This window comes from Pelobates fuscus, unplaced genomic scaffold, assembly GCF_036172605.1.
Source record: "Pelobates fuscus isolate aPelFus1 unplaced genomic scaffold, aPelFus1.pri scaffold_24, whole genome shotgun sequence".
In the NCBI taxonomy this organism is placed as follows: Eukaryota; Metazoa; Chordata; class Amphibia; order Anura; family Pelobatidae; genus Pelobates; species Pelobates fuscus.
The window spans coordinates 562,906-586,561 of NW_026961888.1; the positions used below are offsets into that span (position 1 = coordinate 562,906).

Here is a 23,656-nt window from a genome sequence, read left to right on the forward strand (position 1 = left end):
ATGTCTGAAGCCGCCCCAGCTCCCGCCGCCGCACCTGCGGTAGAAAGCGCCTCCAAGAAGAAGCAGCCCAAGAAAGCAGCCGGTGTCAAGAAAGTCGCTAAGCCCTCCGGTCCTAGCGTGTCCGAGCTCATTGTCAAAGCTGTGTCCGCTTCTAAAGAGCGCAGCGGGGTGTCCCTGGCAGCTCTGAAGAAGGCTTTGGCTGCTTCTGGTTATGATGTGGAAAAGAATAACAGCCGCCTCAAGCTGGCTCTCAAGGGCTTGGTGACTAAAAGCACTCTCGTCCAGGTCAAAGGAAGCGGAGCTTCCGGCTCCTTCAAGCTCAACAAAAAGCAGGCGGAGAGCAAGGACAAGGCTACCAAGAAAAAGGCACCGGCTAAAGTCAAGAAGCCTGCCCCGAAGAAAGCCACCAAGTCTCCAGCCAAACCTAAGAAGGTAGCTGCAAAGAGCCCGAAAAAGGCCAAAAAGCCGGCCGCCTCCGCTAAAAAGGCCACCAAAAGTCCGAAGAAAGTCAAAGCCGCCAAGCCCAAGAAGGTAGTGAAAAGCCCGGCTAAGAAGACCGTGAAGAGCCCTGCCAAAAAGGCAGCCAAACCCAAAGCCGCAAAGAGTCCTGCAAAGGCTAAAAAGGCAGCTCCCAAAAAGAAATAAGCCTTGCTCGCATTTAATTTTATTTTCCAAACCCCAAAGGCTCTTGTAAGAGCCACCACATTCTCATTTCAGAGCTATATATCAGTGATGGCAACGTGTTTGTTTTGGTGTCATGTCACACATACCGTTCCCCCTCCATCCCTCATTCTAAAGTCAGGAATAACCTAATGAATCCTGTAATCCCAGCATCTAGTGCTCGAAAAGATTACACAGGAATGTATCTTGTCGGTGTGGCTAAGTCCCCGTATACCAGTGCTACACTTGAGCGTTGATTTTTTATTTTTTTTTGGCTTAGAAATTCCCTCCGTTCTAAGATAGTGAGGGTGTTTCTTCATTAAATTGCGAAAGGCCAGTTTTAGTGAGAAACGCATATAATATATAGAATATCACACAGTGTCCTTCCAGACTAGATTTAATGTTATTGCCTTTTTCAGTAAGATAATAAAGCAGAACATATTTTAGGGATTGCGATTTTGTACATGGTGATAATAAAAGGGACTGTCCTCGTCCTCTCTCCACGTGTGAAACGGGCGCTTATTTCGATATTCAAAGAGTGATAAAGCCCAAGAAATGATACCTTGTGCAGTAGCTAAGTCGACTATCAAAGAAACACTAAAGACATGATAAAATGATTATACTTCAAAAGATTTCACGATTGTGAAATCTTTTGAAGCATAAACAGCTTTGGTTTTAAACGCCAGAACCATTTCGAGCACGGAAGGAGAGGGTTAAGCATATTATTGAGAGGGAAAAAAAAAAGTGAAGGGGCGTATTTAAAACGCCCGCCTCCTTTGCTGCAGGTCCCCATACGGTCCGTCCGAGGAGTATATAAGGAAGAGCTTTGCACAGCATTTCATATCGTTCGTGCAGAAAGAAGAGCAGAACCATGTCTGGCAGAGGCAAAGGAGGAAAGGGTCTCGGAAAAGGTGGCGCTAAGCGTCACAGGAAGGTTCTTCGTGACAACATCCAGGGCATTACCAAGCCTGCAATTCGTCGCCTTGCTCGCAGGGGAGGCGTGAAGCGTATTTCCGGCCTCATCTATGAGGAGACTCGCGGGGTGCTGAAGGTATTCCTGGAGAACGTCATCCGGGACGCCGTCACTTACACCGAGCATGCCAAGAGGAAGACTGTCACCGCCATGGACGTAGTTTATGCTCTTAAGCGCCAGGGCCGCACTCTCTATGGCTTCGGAGGTTAAAACTCGGGCTTGACTTTACCGCACACCCCATTAACCCAAAGGCCCTTTTCAGGGCCACCCACTTTTTCACTAAAAGACTGAACCTAATCACTTTAACCCCTTCCACACCTGATAAATTGCCTGCTATCTACATAGATACACCGAGAAGGAGATAGTAGTAGAGGCTGCTCCCAAACATCTAGACGGGAAAGGTTGCTAAACACTGTATCTGTAGACCGCATGTTTGAACCATCGGAGGATTTGGAGCCGCCTTCTGTTAATGGTAGGGGATGTAAAAAATTATGATCTAGTGAGGTGCATTTAGATTATGAGCAAGTACGTACACACACTGTCAAGAAAGCTCTGGTTTTGGTGTATTGTTACTGTTGCCTACATTTAATACATGCTTGCAGCCACTTAAATAGAAACATTGTTACTAGCTTTGCATATGCACTCCTGTGTTAACTATGTATTCTCCTCTAAGCGAAAAAGTAGTCTTTTTCCTGCTGCCTCTCCACACGATGGATTCTAAATAGTGAAGTTATTGTAAAATCGCCAGTGAAATAGACCAGCAGAGATGATGGCTACATCGTTGCCTGACGTGAAAATGGGATATGTGGGGACATTTGAGCATTGTAGTGTGAGGGCTCCGTAGCTAGCCCGCTCAAAGTCACAGGCTAAAAGACACGTTTTTATAAATGTGTTGGAGCTCGTTCGAGTGCAGATTTGGTGGCTCTTAAAAGAGCCTTTGTGTTTGTTAGCAGGTTTCAACTTAAGCACGTTCTCCTCGGATCCTACGAGCCAGCTGGATGTCTTTGGGCATGATTGTGACCCTCTTAGCGTGGATGGCGCACAAGTTGGTATCCTCAAAAAGACCAACCAGGTAAGCCTCGCTAGCCTCTTGCAGAGCCATGACAGCAGAGCTCTGGAAGCGCAGATCAGTCTTGAAATCCTGAGCGATCTCACGGACAAGGCGCTGGAAGGGCAGCTTGCGGATGAGCAGCTCGGTGGACTTCTGATAACGGCGGATCTCCCTGAGAGCCACAGTTCCTGGACGGTAACGGTGAGGCTTTTTCACTCCCCCGGTAGCTGGGGCGCTCTTTCTAGCAGCTTTGGTGGCTAGCTGCTTGCGGGGAGCCTTGCCTCCGGTCGACTTACGGGCTGTCTGCTTAGTTCTGGCCATTGTAGCAAAACGAAAGGGAATGAACGCTGCTCGCTGTAGCCTGGGCTTTATAGCCGATACGGCGTTTTCATTGGTTCATCAAGTGGGTGGTATGTTCTGATTGGCTGAAAACAAATAGTAAATCATTTCAAAATACCCGCTCAAATCAACTGCTTCTCATCCCCTCCCCCACATTCAAAATGCCCGCTCAAATCAACTGCTTCATCCCCTCCCCCCTCCTCCATCTATTGAGACCACGCGCCCAAAGAAGGGATCTAAGCCTTTAGTGACCCTTCCTGTCCTGACAGCATTTATTATAGACGCTACTAGTTGAAAGGAATGGCAGTGGGCAGTAATGGACGTATTCCTCCCAACATACTTATTAATAGCTGTATAGGCTTTATCGAGGGGGAGGGGTGCATGGGACATTGACCTCTTACACATGCAGAAAGGCCGCTTCTTTCGATGGGATAGAAGCCACGTCTGATAAAGGACTTTCACTCACAGGACGCTCAGTAGCCATACAAATGAGCTCCAGGAGACAGAGCAGCAGGAAATGTTACAAAGCATCCACTTATTGAAACAATGTTTTCAGCCGAGAGGCCAGGCTATTAAGGCTGCGTTAACTCATCCAGCAGCACAGACAACAGAGCTGTAGCGCCGCTAGGATTTGAACGCTCATAGTAGGTTTCACCCGGCATGTCCTCCAGACAGCGGGAGAGGGGGGAATCCTGAGAGTGAGCGACATGTAGAGATGCCCCGCTTAACAAAAGAGGACCTGCACACTATATACACTTGCCCCAATTGGCATTAATTTGCTGCTGCGTTTATCATAGACATGCATGGCAGCCATTGATTTTAACTAGTTCTATAGCTGGAATGTTGGACAGGATATGGACTGCAAATGGGACTCAGTCAGTGCTGTGACAGAAGCGCCCTAATATTTTAGCTTGCTTATGAGCTCCCAGCGTGGTGTGTGTGTGTGTGTGTATAGATACAAGGAACGGTTTGCGCGCAGCAGAACAATTAATCGGCTCTTTGTGGAGAACGTGGGTGGCTCTTAAAAGAGCCTTTGTGTTTGGTAGGTGAGGGAGGCCGGTGCAGCAGCTGTCCGCTTTACTTGCTCTTGGGCTTGTGGCTCTCGGTCTTCTTGGGCAGCAGCACAGCCTGGATGTTAGGCAGGACACCTCCCTGGGCGATAGTCACTCCTCCCAGCAGTTTGTTGAGCTCTTCATCGTTACGGACAGCGAGCTGGAGATGGCGGGGAATGATGCGGGTCTTTTTGTTGTCTCTAGCGGCATTCCCTGCCAGCTCCAGAATCTCAGCGGTCAGGTACTCCAGCACTGCAGCCAGATAGACGGGGGCACCGGCTCCCACACGCTCTGCATAATTGCCCTTCCTCAGCAAACGGTGGACTCTGCCGACTGGGAACTGAAGTCCCGCTCGGGATGAGCGAGTCTTCGCCTTTGCACGGGTCTTTCCACCTTGCTTTCCGCGGCCAGACATGTTTGTTCTTGATTGAATGCAAGAAGATGAAAACTCCTCCCCTACCACAGGCTATTTATAAACACACTCTGCTCTGTGATTGGATGACTTTACAAGCAGCCAATTAGAGACACGTTATACAGGGAACCAATCTATTGCTGGAGCTAGTGTTAAACAGCCGCTTCCTTACGTCATCTGACTTTAGCAACCAATCGCAGGAAGGGAAGCGGAAGGGCCTCATTTACATGGTCCGCTTATAAATAGAACCGCCGGAGGAGCAGCTTGCTATTCGCTCGCGAGCTAACAGCGTTAATCATGCCTGATCCAGCAAAGTCCGCACCAGCCCCCAAGAAAGGCTCCAAAAAAGCCGTCACCAAGACTCAGAAGAAAGATGGCAAGAAGCGTAGAAAGAGCAGGAAGGAGAGCTATGCCATCTACGTGTACAAGGTGCTGAAGCAGGTCCATCCCGACACCGGCATCTCCTCCAAGGCAATGGGGATCATGAACTCCTTTGTCAATGATATCTTTGAGCGCATCGCAGGAGAAGCTTCTCGCCTGGCTCACTACAACAAGCGCTCCACCATCACCTCCCGGGAGATCCAGACTGCCGTGCGCCTGCTACTACCCGGAGAGCTGGCAAAGCACGCCGTGTCTGAGGGCACCAAGGCTGTCACAAAGTACACCAGCGCCAAGTAAATGTCCGCCTCCCTGACCACCCGCTAACACAAAGGCTCTTTTAAGAGCCACCCACACTGTCTCTCTCAGAGCTGGCATCACACCCATGCATCAACTCTACAGCTTACTTGCTGCCCACCACAAGCTCACGCAAACGTGTAGCTTTCCTTTCACTTAACCCTTTCCATGCTGTCCTGTAACTCTGAAGATCTCGAGCTGCTAGTGTTTGCACATTTTAGACACTTGTATCACTCACATGCTGATTTAGCCACCTAATGCTCAGTTTGCTCCGCTCTATTACTTTCAAGTCTACCTAGATACCGGACTTGATCTTAGAAGATATTCGTTGGGCGGCTGTATATCTAGTAACTGTAGATTAGGGACAGGCTTCTTATTCAGGGTAGCGCTTGAAGTCACATTAGGGATATTATAAAAGCTGCTACTGTAGGAGATCTTATACCTAATCCTTTACCAAATGGCTACATGGCCAGGGATTTCACTCGATAAGTGTATCCCTTTCTTTCTCTCTTTTGTTATAGCCTATTGAAACAATGTTTCACTTCATCCTGATACTGTCTATTACTATGTTGCAACTCATGGAAGCCTAGTATGTGGTTCTAGCGTCTTTTTGCTCACGCTAGTATTTTACTAGACTTTAAAAGGTCTTTTTGACATATATACCTCAAAACAGCTAGTGTGCAATATCTAGCCTACCTACCCTATTTTCTATCATTTCCACTAGTTATGGGGAATGTGCGCAGGCTTACTTTGGAACATTTAGCAGGCTTTTCCCTTTATTGCACATTGGATATGTACGGATTTATTTTTGTAATTGTCTTTATTTTGTGTAAGTCTTGATATTGGTGACTTCTTTTGGGGTATCCCACCCCTTTAGCTTTATTCTTATTAAAGGTTTAGTTGTATCCATTTGTTCAGCCAACCCCCGACTGAATTAGATACCTGTCCTTAGAAAGTATCTACATTAGTCCACATACGATTACTTTTTGGATACATGGAAATCCTCTTTTTTTTTTTTTTTTTTTTGATTTGGTGTTTGCCAGTAAAGAACAATTTAGACCATTGAGGCTTCATCTAAATATCAGCATGATGATTTTAGTGTCTGCAGAAATGTTGAGCTTATTAAAGACAATCTGATAAGCCTGTTTTGATCTTAAAGACATAAGCATTTTTTTTTTTTTTTTGTAACTTGCCTTTTTTCCTGTTTATTGCGCCAACACATTATACACTTTCTCACCAGATGTGCCTGTATACACTCAAACAGCGTTTTTCCAATTGGTTTTCTGCAGGAACCTATGGTCCAGCGAGAACAAAATTGGAGTTCTGTAGTGATTTGCCCATTGGGTAGCCCATACACTTAAAGAAACCTGATGGGCATTGCTGCAGAGGGACTCGGTAAGCACTGTTTAATTGCCCAACGGGATCCCTGTAGCATGAGATGCTGGGAAGTGACTGACTATCATTACCTCCCAGCTTCAAATAGAAAATGCTGCACTGGAGGGAGAGAGACCGCAGTCGGCACTGAGCAGCGATTTAGGCGGCTGCCTAAGGCCTAACTCGCCATAGGGCAGGCATACTGTGTCAGGTACAAGGACCCCACACCTTGCCCGGTATGCCGCTGGTTGCGAGGTCCCTCCACTCTGTCCTGAGAAGCAGAAAGCCAGCACAGTCTGCAGCTCCGCTGACTAGGCAGTGTCTCGCGATCTCTGGCCAATCAGACCGTCGCCGCGGGATACCACTTCAATGCTCTGACTTCTGGATATTGTGAGGCACTGCACAATCTGCAGCTCACACCTGGTGGAGTTGCAGACTGTGCAGTCTCTCAGGACAAATTGTAGAGCGAGCTTACTGGAGCACCAGGGATCAAAGACACCAGGGGCCACCAGTTGGAATCCCCTCCCTCACTTTCACACCACTGTACCGCTCCCTTACTGTGTCACCCTGTCTCTCCCTCAGGCACTCTACCACCGTTCACCACCTCCCTCAATCTTCCACCTCCTCCCTACATCTCTCTGCCACCTAACCCCTCCCTTAGTTGATCCTGTTTTGTAGATTTAAGCACCAGAACCTTTTGTTTCTGTTTCTTCTGTCTCTCCTGGGCCATTTTCAAGCTCTCCCGAACGGATTCAGTAAGAGCCTGCAGCTGGTCCCAGAGTTCCAGATCATATGGCACAATGGAGGTTCCCTCTTCTCCCATGTCTCCCCCCCCCCCTCCCCCACACCTCCACAGTGCTCTTTTACTAGGTCTAACAATCCCTTTACTCTTCTACCATACAACAATTCCAAGGGTTAGAAGGTTAGAACCCAGTGGAATCTTATGGGAATTCTCTTTATGCGAGCAGTAAGTTGGGCAAGAACCTTTCCCAGTCCATGTGGGTGGCGGTAAAATTCTTAAGCATCTGCTTAAGGGTACCGTTAAAGCACTCACATAATCCATTGGTTTGGGGGTGATATGGGGATGTGATATTAGGCTCTGCTCTGCAACTTTGCCACATCTGTTGAGTCAGAGTTGCTGTAAACTGGGTTTCTTGGTCAGATTGTATTTCTCTGGGAAACCCAACCGTGGTTAATATACTAACCAAGACGTCTGCAACCAGTTCAGCTTTTATATTGGGAGGGCAATAGCTTCCGCGTATATGCTTGCGTAATCTACCACCGCTATGACAAATTTCTTCCCCGATGGGCTAGACTTACTTAGGGGCCATATGAGATCCACTGCTACTCGGTGAAAGGGTTCATCTACTATGGGTAGGGATTTTTATTTAGCTTTCGGGTATTCACCTTTTTTCTCTACTCGCTGACACATATCAAAGGTTTGGCTATATCCCTGTATGATCCGATGATTCGCTTTCCAAATGTCTAATTGCCCTGCAAGGGGAATATCATGGCTGAGCTTCAAAATGCCCATTTGGTATAGTAGTCTTTGTGCCCTTAACGTAATCCTCTCGTTTGTTTGTTTTTCCGGTAGGTTTCCGGGGTTATATTGTATTGAACCATTCATTTCTCCTTGACCTTCTCGTATAGATGCATTTCCGATTCTGATACTGCTCGATATGCCTCTGCAGCTCTGCCGGACAATTTGCTAGTTAAAATAGGTGCCCGGTTGTTTGTTGAAACACTTGAATCCACAGACAAAAACAACCTAGACCTCACCACATATAAAACACTTTTGGATAAACGCTCAGAGCTAGCCACCCTTAATGGAACACAAATCAAGAAAAGTCTTCTTCTTACCAGACACCGGTACTATACCCAAGGGGGCAAAGGGGGACGACTATCAGCGCAAGCTCTAAAAACACAAAGACAAACCACATTTATCTCATCCATACAGACTCCACAAGGGACCAAGTCAAATCTGATGGCGGACATCATGCTAGCCTTCCAGGAGTTTTACCACAAACTTTACAACTTGAGGGACTCTCCCCCCAGATGTTACTGACATAAGAGCTTTCCTCAAACAAAGGATCACCAAGACAATCCCACCCAACGTACAACAAAGACTTGACTCTCCCACAACTAAAGAGGAGTTAGAAGTAGTGATACACTCCCTCCCACTAGGAAAGAGCCCGGGCCCAGATGTCTTCACGGCCAAATACTACAAGAGCTTTTCCATCCAGCTCATACCCCCACTCCTAGACGCACTCAACTCCCTACTTAAAGACAATTCCATACCCCCACAGGCATCGGAAGCCACTATTGCACTCTACCCAAACCAGGTAAAGATTTGACCCAATGTGGGAGATATTGGCCTATCTCACTTAAAAATATTGATTTAAAAAAATTTCACTAAAACACTAGCTAACCGCCTACGCCTCAAGCTCCCAGAGCTAATTCACCCAGACCAGGCTGGATTTATACAAGGCCGAGAAGCTAAAAAATAATATCACCAAACTCATTAATCTCATGCATCACTCTGAACACACAAACACCCAGACACTGTTACTCTCCAGAGATGCCGAAAAGGCTTTCAACAGGGTGGACTGGTCCCTGATGCTTGCCACCCTGGAACAGATGGGCTTTGGCCCAAACTGGCTAAGGTGGATGGGAGCTATATACTCCAGACCAACGGCTAGGCTACTCGTGAACGGCCAACTCTCACTCCCAGTACCCATCTCCAATAGCACCCCTCTTCGTTTCGTCCTGGTCCTGGAGCCATTCCTCCAGGGAGTTAGAGAAAATCCTAACATCAAGGGTTTCAAATTTGGAGGGGCAGAACACAAAATATCAGCATTTGCAGATGACATGCTATTCACGGTCTCCGAACCCAGCTCCTCACTCCCTCATATACTGGAGGAGATGTCTCTCTATAGCAAAGTGTTCACCTTTCAAGCCACTCTAGGTAAATGTGAACTCCTCCCACTGAAAGTACTAAACTCGACCAAAACACATCTACAATCAAACTTCCCATTCTCCTGGGGAACAGAGCATATAACATATCTGGGGGTAGCACTACCATCCGTTATCTCACGACTATATGAAACCACCCCCCACCCCCCTGCTAATCCAAGCTAGAACCAAAGATCTTACTAAATGGCACACTTCGCAGTTCAGCTGGTTTTGCAGGATAAATATCCTGAAAATTAGTATTCTCCCAAGAATATTATACTTGCTGCAAGTTCTCCCGATCACTCTACCCACAACCTTCTTTGCTGCCATACAAAAACTATTTACGACATTTATTTGGTCCCACAAACGCCCCAGGCTAGCCTATCAGCTGCTCACAAGATCAAAGACGGAGGGGGATCTGGGGCTGCCAGATGTGGAACGATACCACAGTGCAGTACTATTGGCCAGGATTTATGACTGGACAGGCAAAAACACGACCAAACAATGGGTAGATGTAGAGAATAACATCTTCCGTGTCCCCATACACACAATACCATGGCACAACTCTGGCCAATCCTTCCTTATGCACAAACAACACCCGACCATTACTCCGACACTGAGAATGTGGTCACACATGAGTCATTGGCGGCGGACATATCACCATACCCATCACCGCTATATCCACTGACTCACAATCCGCTCTTCAAGCCTGGTGAATCGGGAGCGGCAAACCGAGAATATCATACCACAGCATACCTACCTTCACGAGACCTCCTTGACAATGAGGGAGTTAGGCCCCTGTCGTCCCTACACCCGCAGGGAACTCCCACGACCCTTCAAAAATTTCTCTACGATCAACTCATTCACTTTTTGCGGACCAACAAATACCCCCAACAAGGTCACCGAGCACTGACCAAATTCGAACTTACGTGCACCCAATGCACACTCAAAAAGAAACAGGTCAAAACCACATATGCCTACTACAGGACACTAGCCAACCAATCAACCTACTCTACAAAAAACACTGGGAACAAGAACTGCACTTATCTTTCGCAGATAATGACTGGAAGCAAATATTCCTCCTGACACAAAAATCATCCACCAGCTTAGCGACACAAGAAAGTAACTATAAGAAAAATAGCTAGATGGCACTACACCCCATCCAAACTCAAACGGGCATTCCCAGGCACGTCCAATAACTGCTGTAGATGACTAGAGGCCATTGGGGACATGGCTCACATCTGGTGGTCATGCACGGTGAACCAAAAGTTCTGGTCACGGATCTCCAGTCTCATACACCTCATAACGGGAACCACCATACCCTACCCACCTGAAACACTCCTATATCTTATATTGCCTCCCTCCATACCAAGGGACACTAGGACCCTAGACATACATCTGCTCAAAGCAGCAAATCTGCTTATCACCCTCCACTGGAAAAAAAAAAAAACAGCCCCACCTACCATTAGGGACTGGGTACGGAGAGTAGAAAGCATTAGAACAATGGAGGAAATTAGCTTCTCACTAACCGGCAAATACCACATATACATGACCTCCTGGGAACCCTAGTGTAACTTCATGAACACCAGTCAAACAGACCGATAGTGACACCCACCTGGAGATAATATGAGACCTTGAACTACCAGCGAATCTATTTGAATATCAACGCCCTTATTATTTTTGGTCTTCACTTCCCCTCTATGTCGACTACAAGTATTTCTGTTACTGAATGTGAACTTTGTACTAGACATTATGACTAAAGCAGCAATGTTATACACATTTTTGAAGTATCAATTGTTACATTTGCAAGAATTTTAAAATAAACAATTTCTAAAAAAAAAAAAAGGAAAAAGGAAAAAAAGCCGAACAGACACTGCTTGATCCGTTTTAGGTCAGCTTTGGGATTTCTAGGTAGTCTCAGTAAAATCCATTCTGAGTTCTCCTTATAACCCGCAGAAAAAAAAAAAAATATATATATATATATCTGCGAGCGGTTCAACAGAACACTGCTTGCCAAGACTGGGAGCGACTCCTACCGCACTTCTTATGTGCATATTGGGAGGTACCGCAGGAACTGCTTTGGACTATTATATGGGAGAAGATTACGAGGACCTCATCACAGTGCATTGGGATGGGGGAATGTGCTAAAACTCTGTGACCACATGGAACAGTTGGCTAAGTTGGTAAAAGAGAACCTCCAAGCTGACAAGGGGTGACAGAAAGTATGGTATGACCGGGGTACCCGACTGCGTAGTTTCCGTGTTGGACAAAAGATTTAACCGGTCTGTCATGATTAATTACAGGCGGCATGGCAGGGTCCCTACAAGGTGGTGGAGCATATCTGCAATACCACCTATGTAGTAGCCAGCTGTGCAGATGAGAGAGTAAACTGCTCCTTCCACGTTAATATGCTTAAAGAGTACAAAAAAAGGAAGGACGATGTAACTGCAGTGTGCGCCCCAGCTTCTGAGGATCTAGACAGCCTCCCATTACCTGACTTGCTAGAGGGAGACTCCCAAGTTGACCTTATCGCTCAAGTCAAACTAGGAGACAAACTGACTGATAAAGAAATAGTTCAGGCCCACAAATTATTGAAAGCTAAACGAGAGACCTTCTCCCAAGACCCTGGGTACATCACCCTGGCTGTACACAACGTGGAAATCCCAGGACAAGCACCTATGAGGCAACCACCCCTACCACATTCTCGAGGCAGTCCGGTAAGAGATACGGAAGGATATACAGTAAATGCTGTGACTAGGAGTGATTGAGGCTTCAGACTTGGCTTGTAGTCCTAGTACCGAAGCGGGACAGAACAACACTCTTCTGCGTGGACTACAGGCGACTGAACGATCGGACTCTTACCAACTCTTATCCCATGCCCTGGAGGAACTATTGCATCATATAGCATGGGGACAGTATCTCGCCACAACAGACCTATGCAAGGGCTACTAGCAGATTCACCTGGCCGAGGAGGCTATCCCCAAGTCGGCATTCGTCACCCCGCTTGGCCTATTCCAATATCAGGTCATGCCGTTCTAGATGAAGAATGTCCCAGCCACCTATGGTGGATAGGTTCCTCAATGGCTTCCAGGAATTTGCACGTTTGTACCTGGACAGCATAGCTATCAATTGTGACTCCTAGGAGGAAGATTTGATCCATGTAGGGAAGGTTCTCGGCCGAATTAGAGCAGCTGGCTTAACTCTGAAGCCAGACAAGTGTCACATTGGTATGGCTGAAGTGCGGTATCTGGGACACAGAGTAGCTGGGAGACTTCTGCCCCTACCCGAGTGGCCACCACACACTGGATAACACAGTTCTACTTCACCCTTTACTAAGTCTTGGCTCGTGTTTTTTTTTTAATTCTTTATTTTATTTGTGCATGAAAAATCACATAAAGCACACAATGCCACAACAGCTAGAGCATGCAGAGCGTCATACATAGATTTACATTGGTTAGGCATTAAAACATAGCACAGTTTTATGGATTATTATTGCATGACAAAGAGTTATATCTAATAATATTATCAATAACAGCGTTAAACTAGGTTATCCAGGTTAGATTGTTATCAGCTATATATCAGAGAATTTACAACATTGAAAACAGGTTAGACTACAATGTTAAACCGGTGAGCTATAAAACCACCTTGTAAGCACGTTAATAGAGGTGAGATATCCCCAGCAGTACCTTTCTACATTAGTAAGCATGTTGGTAGCCTGGCTGTAATCAGGCTAAGTTAAGTAATGACATGCAATTAGCCGGCATAGATGTATCTGTACCATTGAGTAATAAAACGAAAAAAAACAAAAAACAAATAGATAATGCTGCTTCTATCTATAACAAGCTCGTGTTGGGATAAAGTCACCCTCACAGGCCAGCAGTATGCATAAGGGCTAGTACTCGTGTTCGCCAAGAGGGACAGTTAATGTCCAGGGTGTAGTAGCAGTTTGTGAGTACGTCTCTCAACAGTCATGCTGTCCCAGGGCCGGTCCGACCCTCAGCCTGTTCCCCGTCTGGGAGAGTGCAGCAGGTCTGTGCCAAGGTGCTGGTCATATCGGGTGTTGGGCAGTGCATGATGGGTGACTACCTTCGGGTGGGCCCGCTCCGTCTCCGATTTCTCCGATGTAGGAGCCGCTTTAGAGGCTGTTGGAGGCCTCCGCTGTTTGGTAGGCATGTGGGGGGTACGGAGTTGAGTGAACCCGCTTGTCAGCTCTGTGTCGGGACGCTTTGTGCGGCTTCCTCCTCCGCTTCCCCGCTTGTGTAGCGCCAGCTTTCCGCCCTGGCTGTGGTGGTTTGTCCCCGTTCTGTGGAGGGCTTGTTGCAGCCGTGGGTCTTGTTTGGCTCTGTTTAGCTTGTTCCCAGTATTGCTCCCAAAAGCGTTCAAATGCCAGGGCAATGGGATCCCTGGAGTCTGGGACACACTTGGTCACGTGTTGGCGGCCATCTTTGCCCACTCTTGCTGTGCTTGTCCCCTCGGGTCCGGTTGTGGTGTGATGACCCCCGCTGGTACATGGGGGGGGGGGGGGTCATCACACCACAACCGGACCCGAGGGAGAGCGGCCGTCTCTCCTCGTCTCGACCTTCCGCAGGCCGCAACTGTATCCCGAGCATGCGACCGGCCGGTTCAGCAGTAAGGCTCCGTCCCGTCTTGGCTCGTGTTTGGGTGAGACAGCTATACTCTGTGCAAGAGAGCTTAATCACTAGGACCCTGTTACAGGTTAGGAAAGTTTGGATAGACCCCAGCCAAGCTGCAGCGGGTAGGGGCTATAGCACTACTGGTGTCCCAGTGATAGCTAGGAAGCAAGCTTGGCAGAGGTGCCCAGTCAGGGTACCATGCAGTCCATCAAAGTGTGTCCAGGATTGTGTGTCCATGAATGGAGACCCCATGCTGGGGGTCTGTGTATAAATTCTGTGTGCCTTGCCTGAATAAACCAGATCTACTCCCAGCACTGGCGTACATACCGCGGTCGCAGGGGTTGCAGCTGCGACTGGGCCCGGCCCACCAGGGGGCCCGGCCACCTAGCGACTCGGTATGTACGCCAGTGTGGGCAGACTCTTCTACTGGGGGGACAAGGAGCTGGCCACATCAGGGCCCCCGAGGCCGGCCCTGGTGTTACCGGGCGCGCGCGCGAGGGAGCACTCTCCCCTGAGCGCTCTCTGATCAGCTCCCTTGCGCGCCCCGCACTTATGCTGCAGCCGGAATATGAAGTTATATTCTGGCTCCGGCATCAGTAAAAATGCGCGAGGGAGCTGGGCAGAGAGCGCTCAGGGGACAGTGCTCCCTCACGAGCCAGCAGGACCGGTCACCGGGCAGCCCCTGGACTGGACTGGAAAGGGAGGCTGCGGGATTAAATCTGAAAAAAAAACACACAAAAAAACGTGTGTATGTGTGTTAGTGCTACAGTGTGTGTGTGTGTGTGTGTGTGTGTGTTAGTGCACATTTTTGTGCCAGTGTGTGTGTTACTGTGTCTGCTAGTGAGTGTCAGTGAGTGTGTTAGTTTTTGTTTGCGTGTGTTACTGTGTGTTAGTTGTGTGTGTCTGTTATTGAGTGTGTGTCTGTTAGTGAGTGTCAGTGTGTGTGTCTGTGTGTGAGTGAGTGTGTGTGTCTGTTACTGAGTGTGCTAGTTTGTGTGTGTCTGTTAGTGAGTCTGTTAGTGAGTCTTAGGTTAGTGAGTCTAGTGAGTCTTAGGTGTCTTAGTGAGTGTGTGTTTGTCAGTGAGAGTGTGTGTTTTGTAAGTGAGTGTGTATGTGTCTCTGTCTGTCACTGAGTGTGTCTTTGGCAGTAAATTTGTGTGTCTGTTAGCTAGTGTGTATGCGTCTGTTCGTGAGAGTGTGTGTGTGTTTAAAACCCCTTAAGCACTTACCTTTCTCCAGCGCCTGACTCCCTTGGCGCTGGGGATCCCTCCGCCCGACCTGCCTCTCAGCTCCCAATGCGCATGCGTGGCAAGAGCCGCGCGCGCATTCAAACCGCCCATAGAAAAGCATTACTCAATGCTTTCCTATGGACGTCGAGCGTCTTCTCACTGTGATTTTCACAGGGAGAATCGCGGAAGCGCCTCTAGCCGCTGTCAGTGACACAGCCACTAGAGGCTGGATTAATCATCAGTGAAACATAGCAGTTTCTCCGAAACTGCTATGTATTCAGCTGCAGGGTTAAACTAGAGGGCCCTGGAACCCAGACCACTTCATTGAGCTGAAGTGATCTGGGTGTCTAAAGTGGTCCTTTAAGGAACCAAGACCACTTCATTGAGCTGAAGTGATCTGGGTGTCTAAAGTGGTCCTTTAAGTGTATGTGTATCTGCATACACTTGCGTACATACCGCGGTCACAGGGGTCGCAGCCCTGCAACCCGGAGCCTGCCGCCATGTGTTGCGACCCCGGGCCGCGCAGAGTAAGTGTGGGGGGAGGGGCACGGATCAATTTTAGCACCGGGGCCCCATGGGTCGTGTGTACGCCACTGACTCCCAGCATTACGTTTAGACAAATGTATTTGTGGAAAGCTGTACTAGCTAATACAACGGGAAAGGGAATCCATGAAGGTGATACCCTGGTGGTCCGCCACACAGATCAACATGTTAGCTCCTAATTTGGTGCTAAAATCAGGACAATTTTTGCTGTCATGTTTTTATCATGATTTGAAATAGCATTGAAATGTTTTTGATGTTTTGGAAAAAGTCCCTAGAGTGCGGAACTCATTGCTGTTGTTTACTGTGCCAGACCTACACCAGGCTTCATAAAGGATTTCCTGGAGAGCACAGTGTGTGTGTGTTTTAATATAACTGGTCTTAGTTGTTGTTAGAGGGTAAACATAGATATATAACATACAATTATGTAATTATGTAATTTAAAAATTGCCACGACTAAGAGCTCTTCTGCTATGATCTTACTACATCCTACCTGAGCTACCTGTCTGAACAAACGAGGATCAAAATCCCTTTTCTCTGTTTCTTTACGACACGAGCTTCAACCCACCTTGATAACACGGGCCCCTTCCCTTTCTTGCATAAGAGTGAGAAAGAAAACCTTGGAATATATTCTTTTAATAGTTATCACAGTAATGTTTGTGGAGAACATCAGGCTCATCCCAAAGGAGATGTGTCAGCTTTCACCGGCTCTGCTAGATCGTGACAACCCTCGGGACCCATGGAGCTGCTAATGAATTCTTGGTTAGATAGTTTAGTACATTCCACGATAGATGGCATCGACCTCCGTCCTCTTATTTTACCTAAATGTATTCGTTTTATCCATTCGGAAACACAGCGTGAGAGCAGAGTGTGAAAAGATGGAGTAGGGACAGTGGAGGGTGTGTCATAAGACTGTATCCAATCAGAGCGTGGTTAGATCAGCCAATAAGATGCTAGCTGGAGATGTATAATTTGGAGGCTGCTGCGGGCGCGTATTATTGCTTGATCTTCATAGAGAATAGTGACCATGTCTGAAGCCGCCCCAGCTCCCGCCGCCGCACCTGCGGTAGAAAGCGCCTCCAAGAAGAAGCAGCCCAAGAAAGCAGCCGGTGTCAAGAAAGTCGCTAAGCCCTCCGGTCCTAGCGTGTCCGAGCTCATTGTCAAAGCTGTGTCCGCTTCTAAAGAGCGCAGCGGGGTGTCCCTGGCAGCTCTGAAGAAGGCTTTGGCTGCTTCTGGTTATGATGTGGAAAAGAATAACAGCCGCCTCAAGCTGGCTCTCAAGGGCTTGGTGACTAAAAGCACTCTCGTCCAGGTCAAAGGAAGCGGAGCTTCCGGCTCCTTCAAGCTCAACAAAAAGCAGGCGGAGAGCAAGGACAAGGCTACCAAGAAAAAGGCACCGGCTAAAGTCAAGAAGCCTGCCCCGAAGAAAGCCACCAAGTCTCCAGCCAAACCTAAGAAGGTAGCTGCAAAGAGCCCGAAAAAGGCCAAAAAGCCGGCCGCCTCCGCTAAAAAGGCCACCAAAAGTCCGAAGAAAGTCAAAGCCGCCAAGCCCAAGAAGGTAGTGAAAAGCCCGGCTAAGAAGACCGTGAAGAGCCCTGCCAAAAAGGCAGCCAAACCCAAAGCCGCAAAGAGTCCTGCAAAGGCTAAAAAGGCAGCTCCCAAAAAGAAATAAGCCTTGCTCGCATTTAATTTTATTTTCCAAACCCCAAAGGCTCTTGTAAGAGCCACCACATTCTCATTTCAGAGCTATATATCAGTGATGGCAACGTGTTTGTTTTGGTGTCATGTCACACATACCGTTCCCCCTCCATCCCTCATTCTAAAGTCAGGAATAACCTAATGAATCCTGTAATCCCAGCATCTAGTGCTCGAAAAGATTACACAGGAATGTATCTTGTCGGTGTGGCTAAGTCCCCGTATACCAGTGCTACACTTGAGCGTTGATTTTTTATTTTTTTTTGGCTTAGAAATTCCCTCCGTTCTAAGATAGTGAGGGTGTTTCTTCATTAAATTGCGAAAGGCCAGTTTTAGTGAGAAACGCATATAATATATAGAATATCACACAGTGTCCTTCCAGACTAGATTTAATGTTATTGCCTTTTTCAGTAAGATAATAAAGCAGAACATATTTTAGGGATTGCGATTTTGTACATGGTGATAATAAAAGGGACTGTCCTCGTCCTCTCTCCACGTGTGAAACGGGCGCTTATTTCGATATTCAAAGAGTGATAAAGCCCAAGAAATGATACCTTGTGCAGTAGCTAAGTCGACTATCAAAGAAACACTAAAGACATGATAAAATGATTATACTTCAAAAGATTTCACGATTGTGAAATCTTTTGAAGCATAAACAGCTTTGGTTTTAAACGCCAGAACCATTTCGAGCACGGAAGGAGAGGGTTAAGCATATTATTGAGAGGGAAAAAAAAAAGTGAAGGGGCGTATTTAAAACGCCCGCCTCCTTTGCTGCAGGTCCCCATACGGTCCGTCCGAGGAGTATATAAGGAAGAGCTTTGCACAGCATTTCATATCGTTCGTGCAGAAAGAAGAGCAGAACCATGTCTGGCAGAGGCAAAGGAGGAAAGGGTCTCGGAAAAGGTGGCGCTAAGCGTCACAGGAAGGTTCTTCGTGACAACATCCAGGGCATTACCAAGCCTGCAATTCGTCGCCTTGCTCGCAGGGGAGGCGTGAAGCGTATTTCCGGCCTCATCTATGAGGAGACTCGCGGGGTGCTGAAGGTATTCCTGGAGAACGTCATCCGGGACGCCGTCACTTACACCGAGCATGCCAAGAGGAAGACTGTCACCGCCATGGACGTAGTTTATGCTCTTAAGCGCCAGGGCCGCACTCTCTATGGCTTCGGAGGTTAAAACTCGGGCTTGACTTTACCGCACACCCCATTAACCCAAAGGCCCTTTTCAGGGCCACCCACTTTTTCACTAAAAGACTGAACCTAATCACTTTAACCCCTTCCACACCTGATAAATTGCCTGCTATCTACATAGATACACCGAGAAGGAGATAGTAGTAGAGGCTGCTCCCAAACATCTAGACGGGAAAGGTTGCTAAACACTGTATCTGTAGACCGCATGTTTGAACCATCGGAGGATTTGGAGCCGCCTTCTGTTAATGGTAGGGGATGTAAAAAATTATGATCTAGTGAGGTGCATTTAGATTATGAGCAAGTACGTACACACACTGTCAAGAAAGCTCTGGTTTTGGTGTATTGTTACTGTTGCCTACATTTAATACATGCTTGCAGCCACTTAAATAGAAACATTGTTACTAGCTTTGCATATGCACTCCTGTGTTAACTATGTATTCTCCTCTAAGCGAAAAAGTAGTCTTTTTCCTGCTGCCTCTCCACACGATGGATTCTAAATAGTGAAGTTATTGTAAAATCGCCAGTGAAATAGACCAGCAGAGATGATGGCTACATCGTTGCCTGACGTGAAAATGGGATATGTGGGGACATTTGAGCATTGTAGTGTGAGGGCTCCGTAGCTAGCCCGCTCAAAGTCACAGGCTAAAAGACACGTTTTTATAAATGTGTTGGAGCTCGTTCGAGTGCAGATTTGGTGGCTCTTAAAAGAGCCTTTGTGTTTGTTAGCAGGTTTCAACTTAAGCACGTTCTCCTCGGATCCTACGAGCCAGCTGGATGTCTTTGGGCATGATTGTGACCCTCTTAGCGTGGATGGCGCACAAGTTGGTATCCTCAAAAAGACCAACCAGGTAAGCCTCGCTAGCCTCTTGCAGAGCCATGACAGCAGAGCTCTGGAAGCGCAGATCAGTCTTGAAATCCTGAGCGATCTCACGGACAAGGCGCTGGAAGGGCAGCTTGCGGATGAGCAGCTCGGTGGACTTCTGATAACGGCGGATCTCCCTGAGAGCCACAGTTCCTGGACGGTAACGGTGAGGCTTTTTCACTCCCCCGGTAGCTGGGGCGCTCTTTCTAGCAGCTTTGGTGGCTAGCTGCTTGCGGGGAGCCTTGCCTCCGGTCGACTTACGGGCTGTCTGCTTAGTTCTGGCCATTGTAGCAAAACGAAAGGGAATGAACGCTGCTCGCTGTAGCCTGGGCTTTATAGCCGATACGGCGTTTTCATTGGTTCATCAAGTGGGTGGTATGTTCTGATTGGCTGAAAACAAATAGTAAATCATTTCAAAATACCCGCTCAAATCAACTGCTTCTCATCCCCTCCCCCACATTCAAAATGCCCGCTCAAATCAACTGCTTCATCCCCTCCCCCCTCCTCCATCTATTGAGACCACGCGCCCAAAGAAGGGATCTAAGCCTTTAGTGACCCTTCCTGTCCTGACAGCATTTATTATAGACGCTACTAGTTGAAAGGAATGGCAGTGGGCAGTAATGGACGTATTCCTCCCAACATACTTATTAATAGCTGTATAGGCTTTATCGAGGGGGAGGGGTGCATGGGACATTGACCTCTTACACATGCAGAAAGGCCGCTTCTTTCGATGGGATAGAAGCCACGTCTGATAAAGGACTTTCACTCACAGGACGCTCAGTAGCCATACAAATGAGCTCCAGGAGACAGAGCAGCAGGAAATGTTACAAAGCATCCACTTATTGAAACAATGTTTTCAGCCGAGAGGCCAGGCTATTAAGGCTGCGTTAACTCATCCAGCAGCACAGACAACAGAGCTGTAGCGCCGCTAGGATTTGAACGCTCATAGTAGGTTTCACCCGGCATGTCCTCCAGACAGCGGGAGAGGGGGGAATCCTGAGAGTGAGCGACATGTAGAGATGCCCCGCTTAACAAAAGAGGACCTGCACACTATATACACTTGCCCCAATTGGCATTAATTTGCTGCTGCTTTTATCATAGACATGCATGGCAGCCATTGATTTTAACTAGTTCTATAGCTGGAATGTTGGACAGGATATGGACTGCAAATGGGACTCAGTCAGTGCTGTGACAGAAGCGCCCTAATATTTTAGCTTGCTTATGAGCTCCCAGCGTGGTGTGTGTGTGTGTGTGTATAGATACAAGGAACGGTTTGCGCGCAGCAGAACAATTAATCGGCTCTTTGTGGAGAACGTGGGTGGCTCTTAAAAGAGCCTTTGTGTTTGGTAGGTGAGGGAGGCCGGTGCAGCAGCTGTCCGCTTTACTTGCTCTTGGGCTTGTGGCTCTCGGTCTTCTTGGGCAGCAGCACAGCCTGGATGTTAGGCAGGACACCTCCCTGGGCGATAGTCACTCCTCCCAGCAGTTTGTTGAGCTCTTCATCGTTACGGACAGCGAGCTGGAGATGGCGGGGAATGATGCGGGTCTTTTTGTTGTCTCTAGCGGCATTCCCTGCCAGCTCCAGAATCTCAGCGGTCAGGTACTCCAGCACTGCAGCCAGATAGACGGGGGCACCGGCTCCCACACGCTCTGCATAATTGCCCTTCCTCAGCAAACGGTGGACTCTGCCGACTGGGAACTGAAGTCCCGCTCGGGATGAGCGAGTCTTCGCCTTTGCACGGGTCTTTCCACCTTGCTTTCCGCGGCCAGACATGTTTGTTCTTGATTGAATGCAAGAAGATGAAAACTCCTCCCCTACCACAGGCTATTTATAAACACACTCTGCTCTGTGATTGGATGACTTTACAAGCAGCCAATTAGAGACACGTTATACAGGGAACCAATCTATTGCTGGAGCTAGTGTTAAACAGCCGCTTCCTTACGTCATCTGACTTTAGCAACCAATCGCAGGAAGGGAAGCGGAAGGGCCTCATTTACATGGTCCGCTTATAAATAGAACCGCCGGAGGAGCAGCTTGCTATTCGCTCGCGAGCTAACAGCGTTAATCATGCCTGATCCAGCAAAGTCCGCACCAGCCCCCAAGAAAGGCTCCAAAAAAGCCGTCACCAAGACTCAGAAGAAAGATGGCAAGAAGCGTAGAAAGAGCAGGAAGGAGAGCTATGCCATCTACGTGTACAAGGTGCTGAAGCAGGTCCATCCCGACACCGGCATCTCCTCCAAGGCAATGGGGATCATGAACTCCTTTGTCAATGATATCTTTGAGCGCATCGCAGGAGAAGCTTCTCGCCTGGCTCACTACAACAAGCGCTCCACCATCACCTCCCGGGAGATCCAGACTGCCGTGCGCCTGCTACTACCCGGAGAGCTGGCAAAGCACGCCGTGTCTGAGGGCACCAAGGCTGTCACAAAGTACACCAGCGCCAAGTAAATGTCCGCCTCCCTGACCACCCGCTAACACAAAGGCTCTTTTAAGAGCCACCCACACTGTCTCTCTCAGAGCTGGCATCACACCCATGCATCAACTCTACAGCTTACTTGCTGCCCACCACAAGCTCACGCAAACGTGTAGCTTTCCTTTCACTTAACCCTTTCCATGCTGTCCTGTAACTCTGAAGATCTCGAGCTGCTAGTGTTTGCACATTTTAGACACTTGTATCACTCACATGCTGATTTAGCCACCTAATGCTCAGTTTGCTCCGCTCTATTACTTTCAAGTCTACCTAGATACCGGACTTGATCTTAGAAGATATTCGTTGGGCGGCTGTATATCTAGTAACTGTAGATTAGGGACAGGCTTCTTATTCAGGGTAGCGCTTGAAGTCACATTAGGGATATTATAAAAGCTGCTACTGTAGGAGATCTTATACCTAATCCTTTACCAAATGGCTACATGGCCAGGGATTTCACTCGATAAGTGTATCCCTTTCTTTCTCTCTTTTGTTATAGCCTATTGAAACAATGTTTCACTTCATCCTGATACTGTCTATTACTATGTTGCAACTCATGGAAGCCTAGTATGTGGTTCTAGCGTCTTTTTGCTCACGCTAGTATTTTACTAGACTTTAAAAGGTCTTTTTGACATATATACCTCAAAACAGCTAGTGTGCAATATCTAGCCTACCTACCCTATTTTCTATCATTTCCACTAGTTATGGGGAATGTGCGCAGGCTTACTTTGGAACATTTAGCAGGCTTTTCCCTTTATTGCACATTGGATATGTACGGATTTATTTTTGTAATTGTCTTTATTTTGTGTAAGTCTTGATATTGGTGACTTCTTTTGGGGTATCCCACCCCTTTAGCTTTATTCTTATTAAAGGTTTAGTTGTATCCATTTGTTCAGCCAACCCCCGACTGAATTAGATACCTGTCCTTAGAAAGTATCTACATTAGTCCACATACGATTACTTTTTGGATACATGGAAATCCTCTTTTTTTTTTTTTTTTTTTTGATTTGGTGTTTGCCAGTAAAGAACAATTTAGACCATTGAGGCTTCATCTAAATATCAGCATGATGATTTTAGTGTCTGCAGAAATGTTGAGCTTATTAAAGACAATCTGATAAGCCTGTTTTGATCTTAAAGACATAAGCATTTTTTTTTTTTTTTTGTAACTTGCCTTTTTTCCTGTTTATTGCGCCAACACATTATACACTTTCTCACCAGATGTGCCTGTATACACTCAAACAGCGTTTTTCCAATTGGTTTTCTGCAGGAACCTATGGTCCAGCGAGAACAAAATTGGAGTTCTGTAGTGATTTGCCCATTGGGTAGCCCATACACTTAAAGAAACCTGATGGGCATTGCTGCAGAGGGACTCGGTAAGCACTGTTTAATTGCCCAACGGGATCCCTGTAGCATGAGATGCTGGGAAGTGACTGACTATCATTACCTCCCAGCTTCAAATAGAAAATGCTGCACTGGAGGGAGAGAGACCGCAGTCGGCACTGAGCAGCGATTTAGGCGGCTGCCTAAGGCCTAACTCGCCATAGGGCAGGCATA

At 47.4% G+C, this 23,656-nt stretch overlaps 3 protein-coding genes across 3 annotated transcripts; 2 read left to right on the forward strand and 1 right to left on the reverse strand.

The window, feature by feature from the left end:
* Positions 1–645, forward strand: LOC134584780 (histone H1B-like). Its single transcript, XM_063440607.1, has one exon. It carries the CDS (start codon positions 1–3, stop codon positions 643–645), a length of 645 nt encoding a protein of 214 aa, XP_063296677.1.
* A 1,949-nt stretch (positions 646–2,594) lies between these two features.
* LOC134584820 (histone H3) lies at positions 2,595–3,005 on the reverse strand. The gene has a single exon (XM_063440641.1). It carries the CDS (start codon positions 3,003–3,005, stop codon positions 2,595–2,597), a length of 411 nt encoding a protein of 136 aa, XP_063296711.1.
* A 13,913-nt stretch (positions 3,006–16,918) lies between these two features.
* On the forward strand, positions 16,919–17,563 carry LOC134584800 (histone H1B-like). Its single transcript, XM_063440624.1, has one exon. It carries the CDS (start codon positions 16,919–16,921, stop codon positions 17,561–17,563), a length of 645 nt encoding a protein of 214 aa, XP_063296694.1.
* Positions 17,564–23,656: the final 6,093 nt, after the last annotated feature.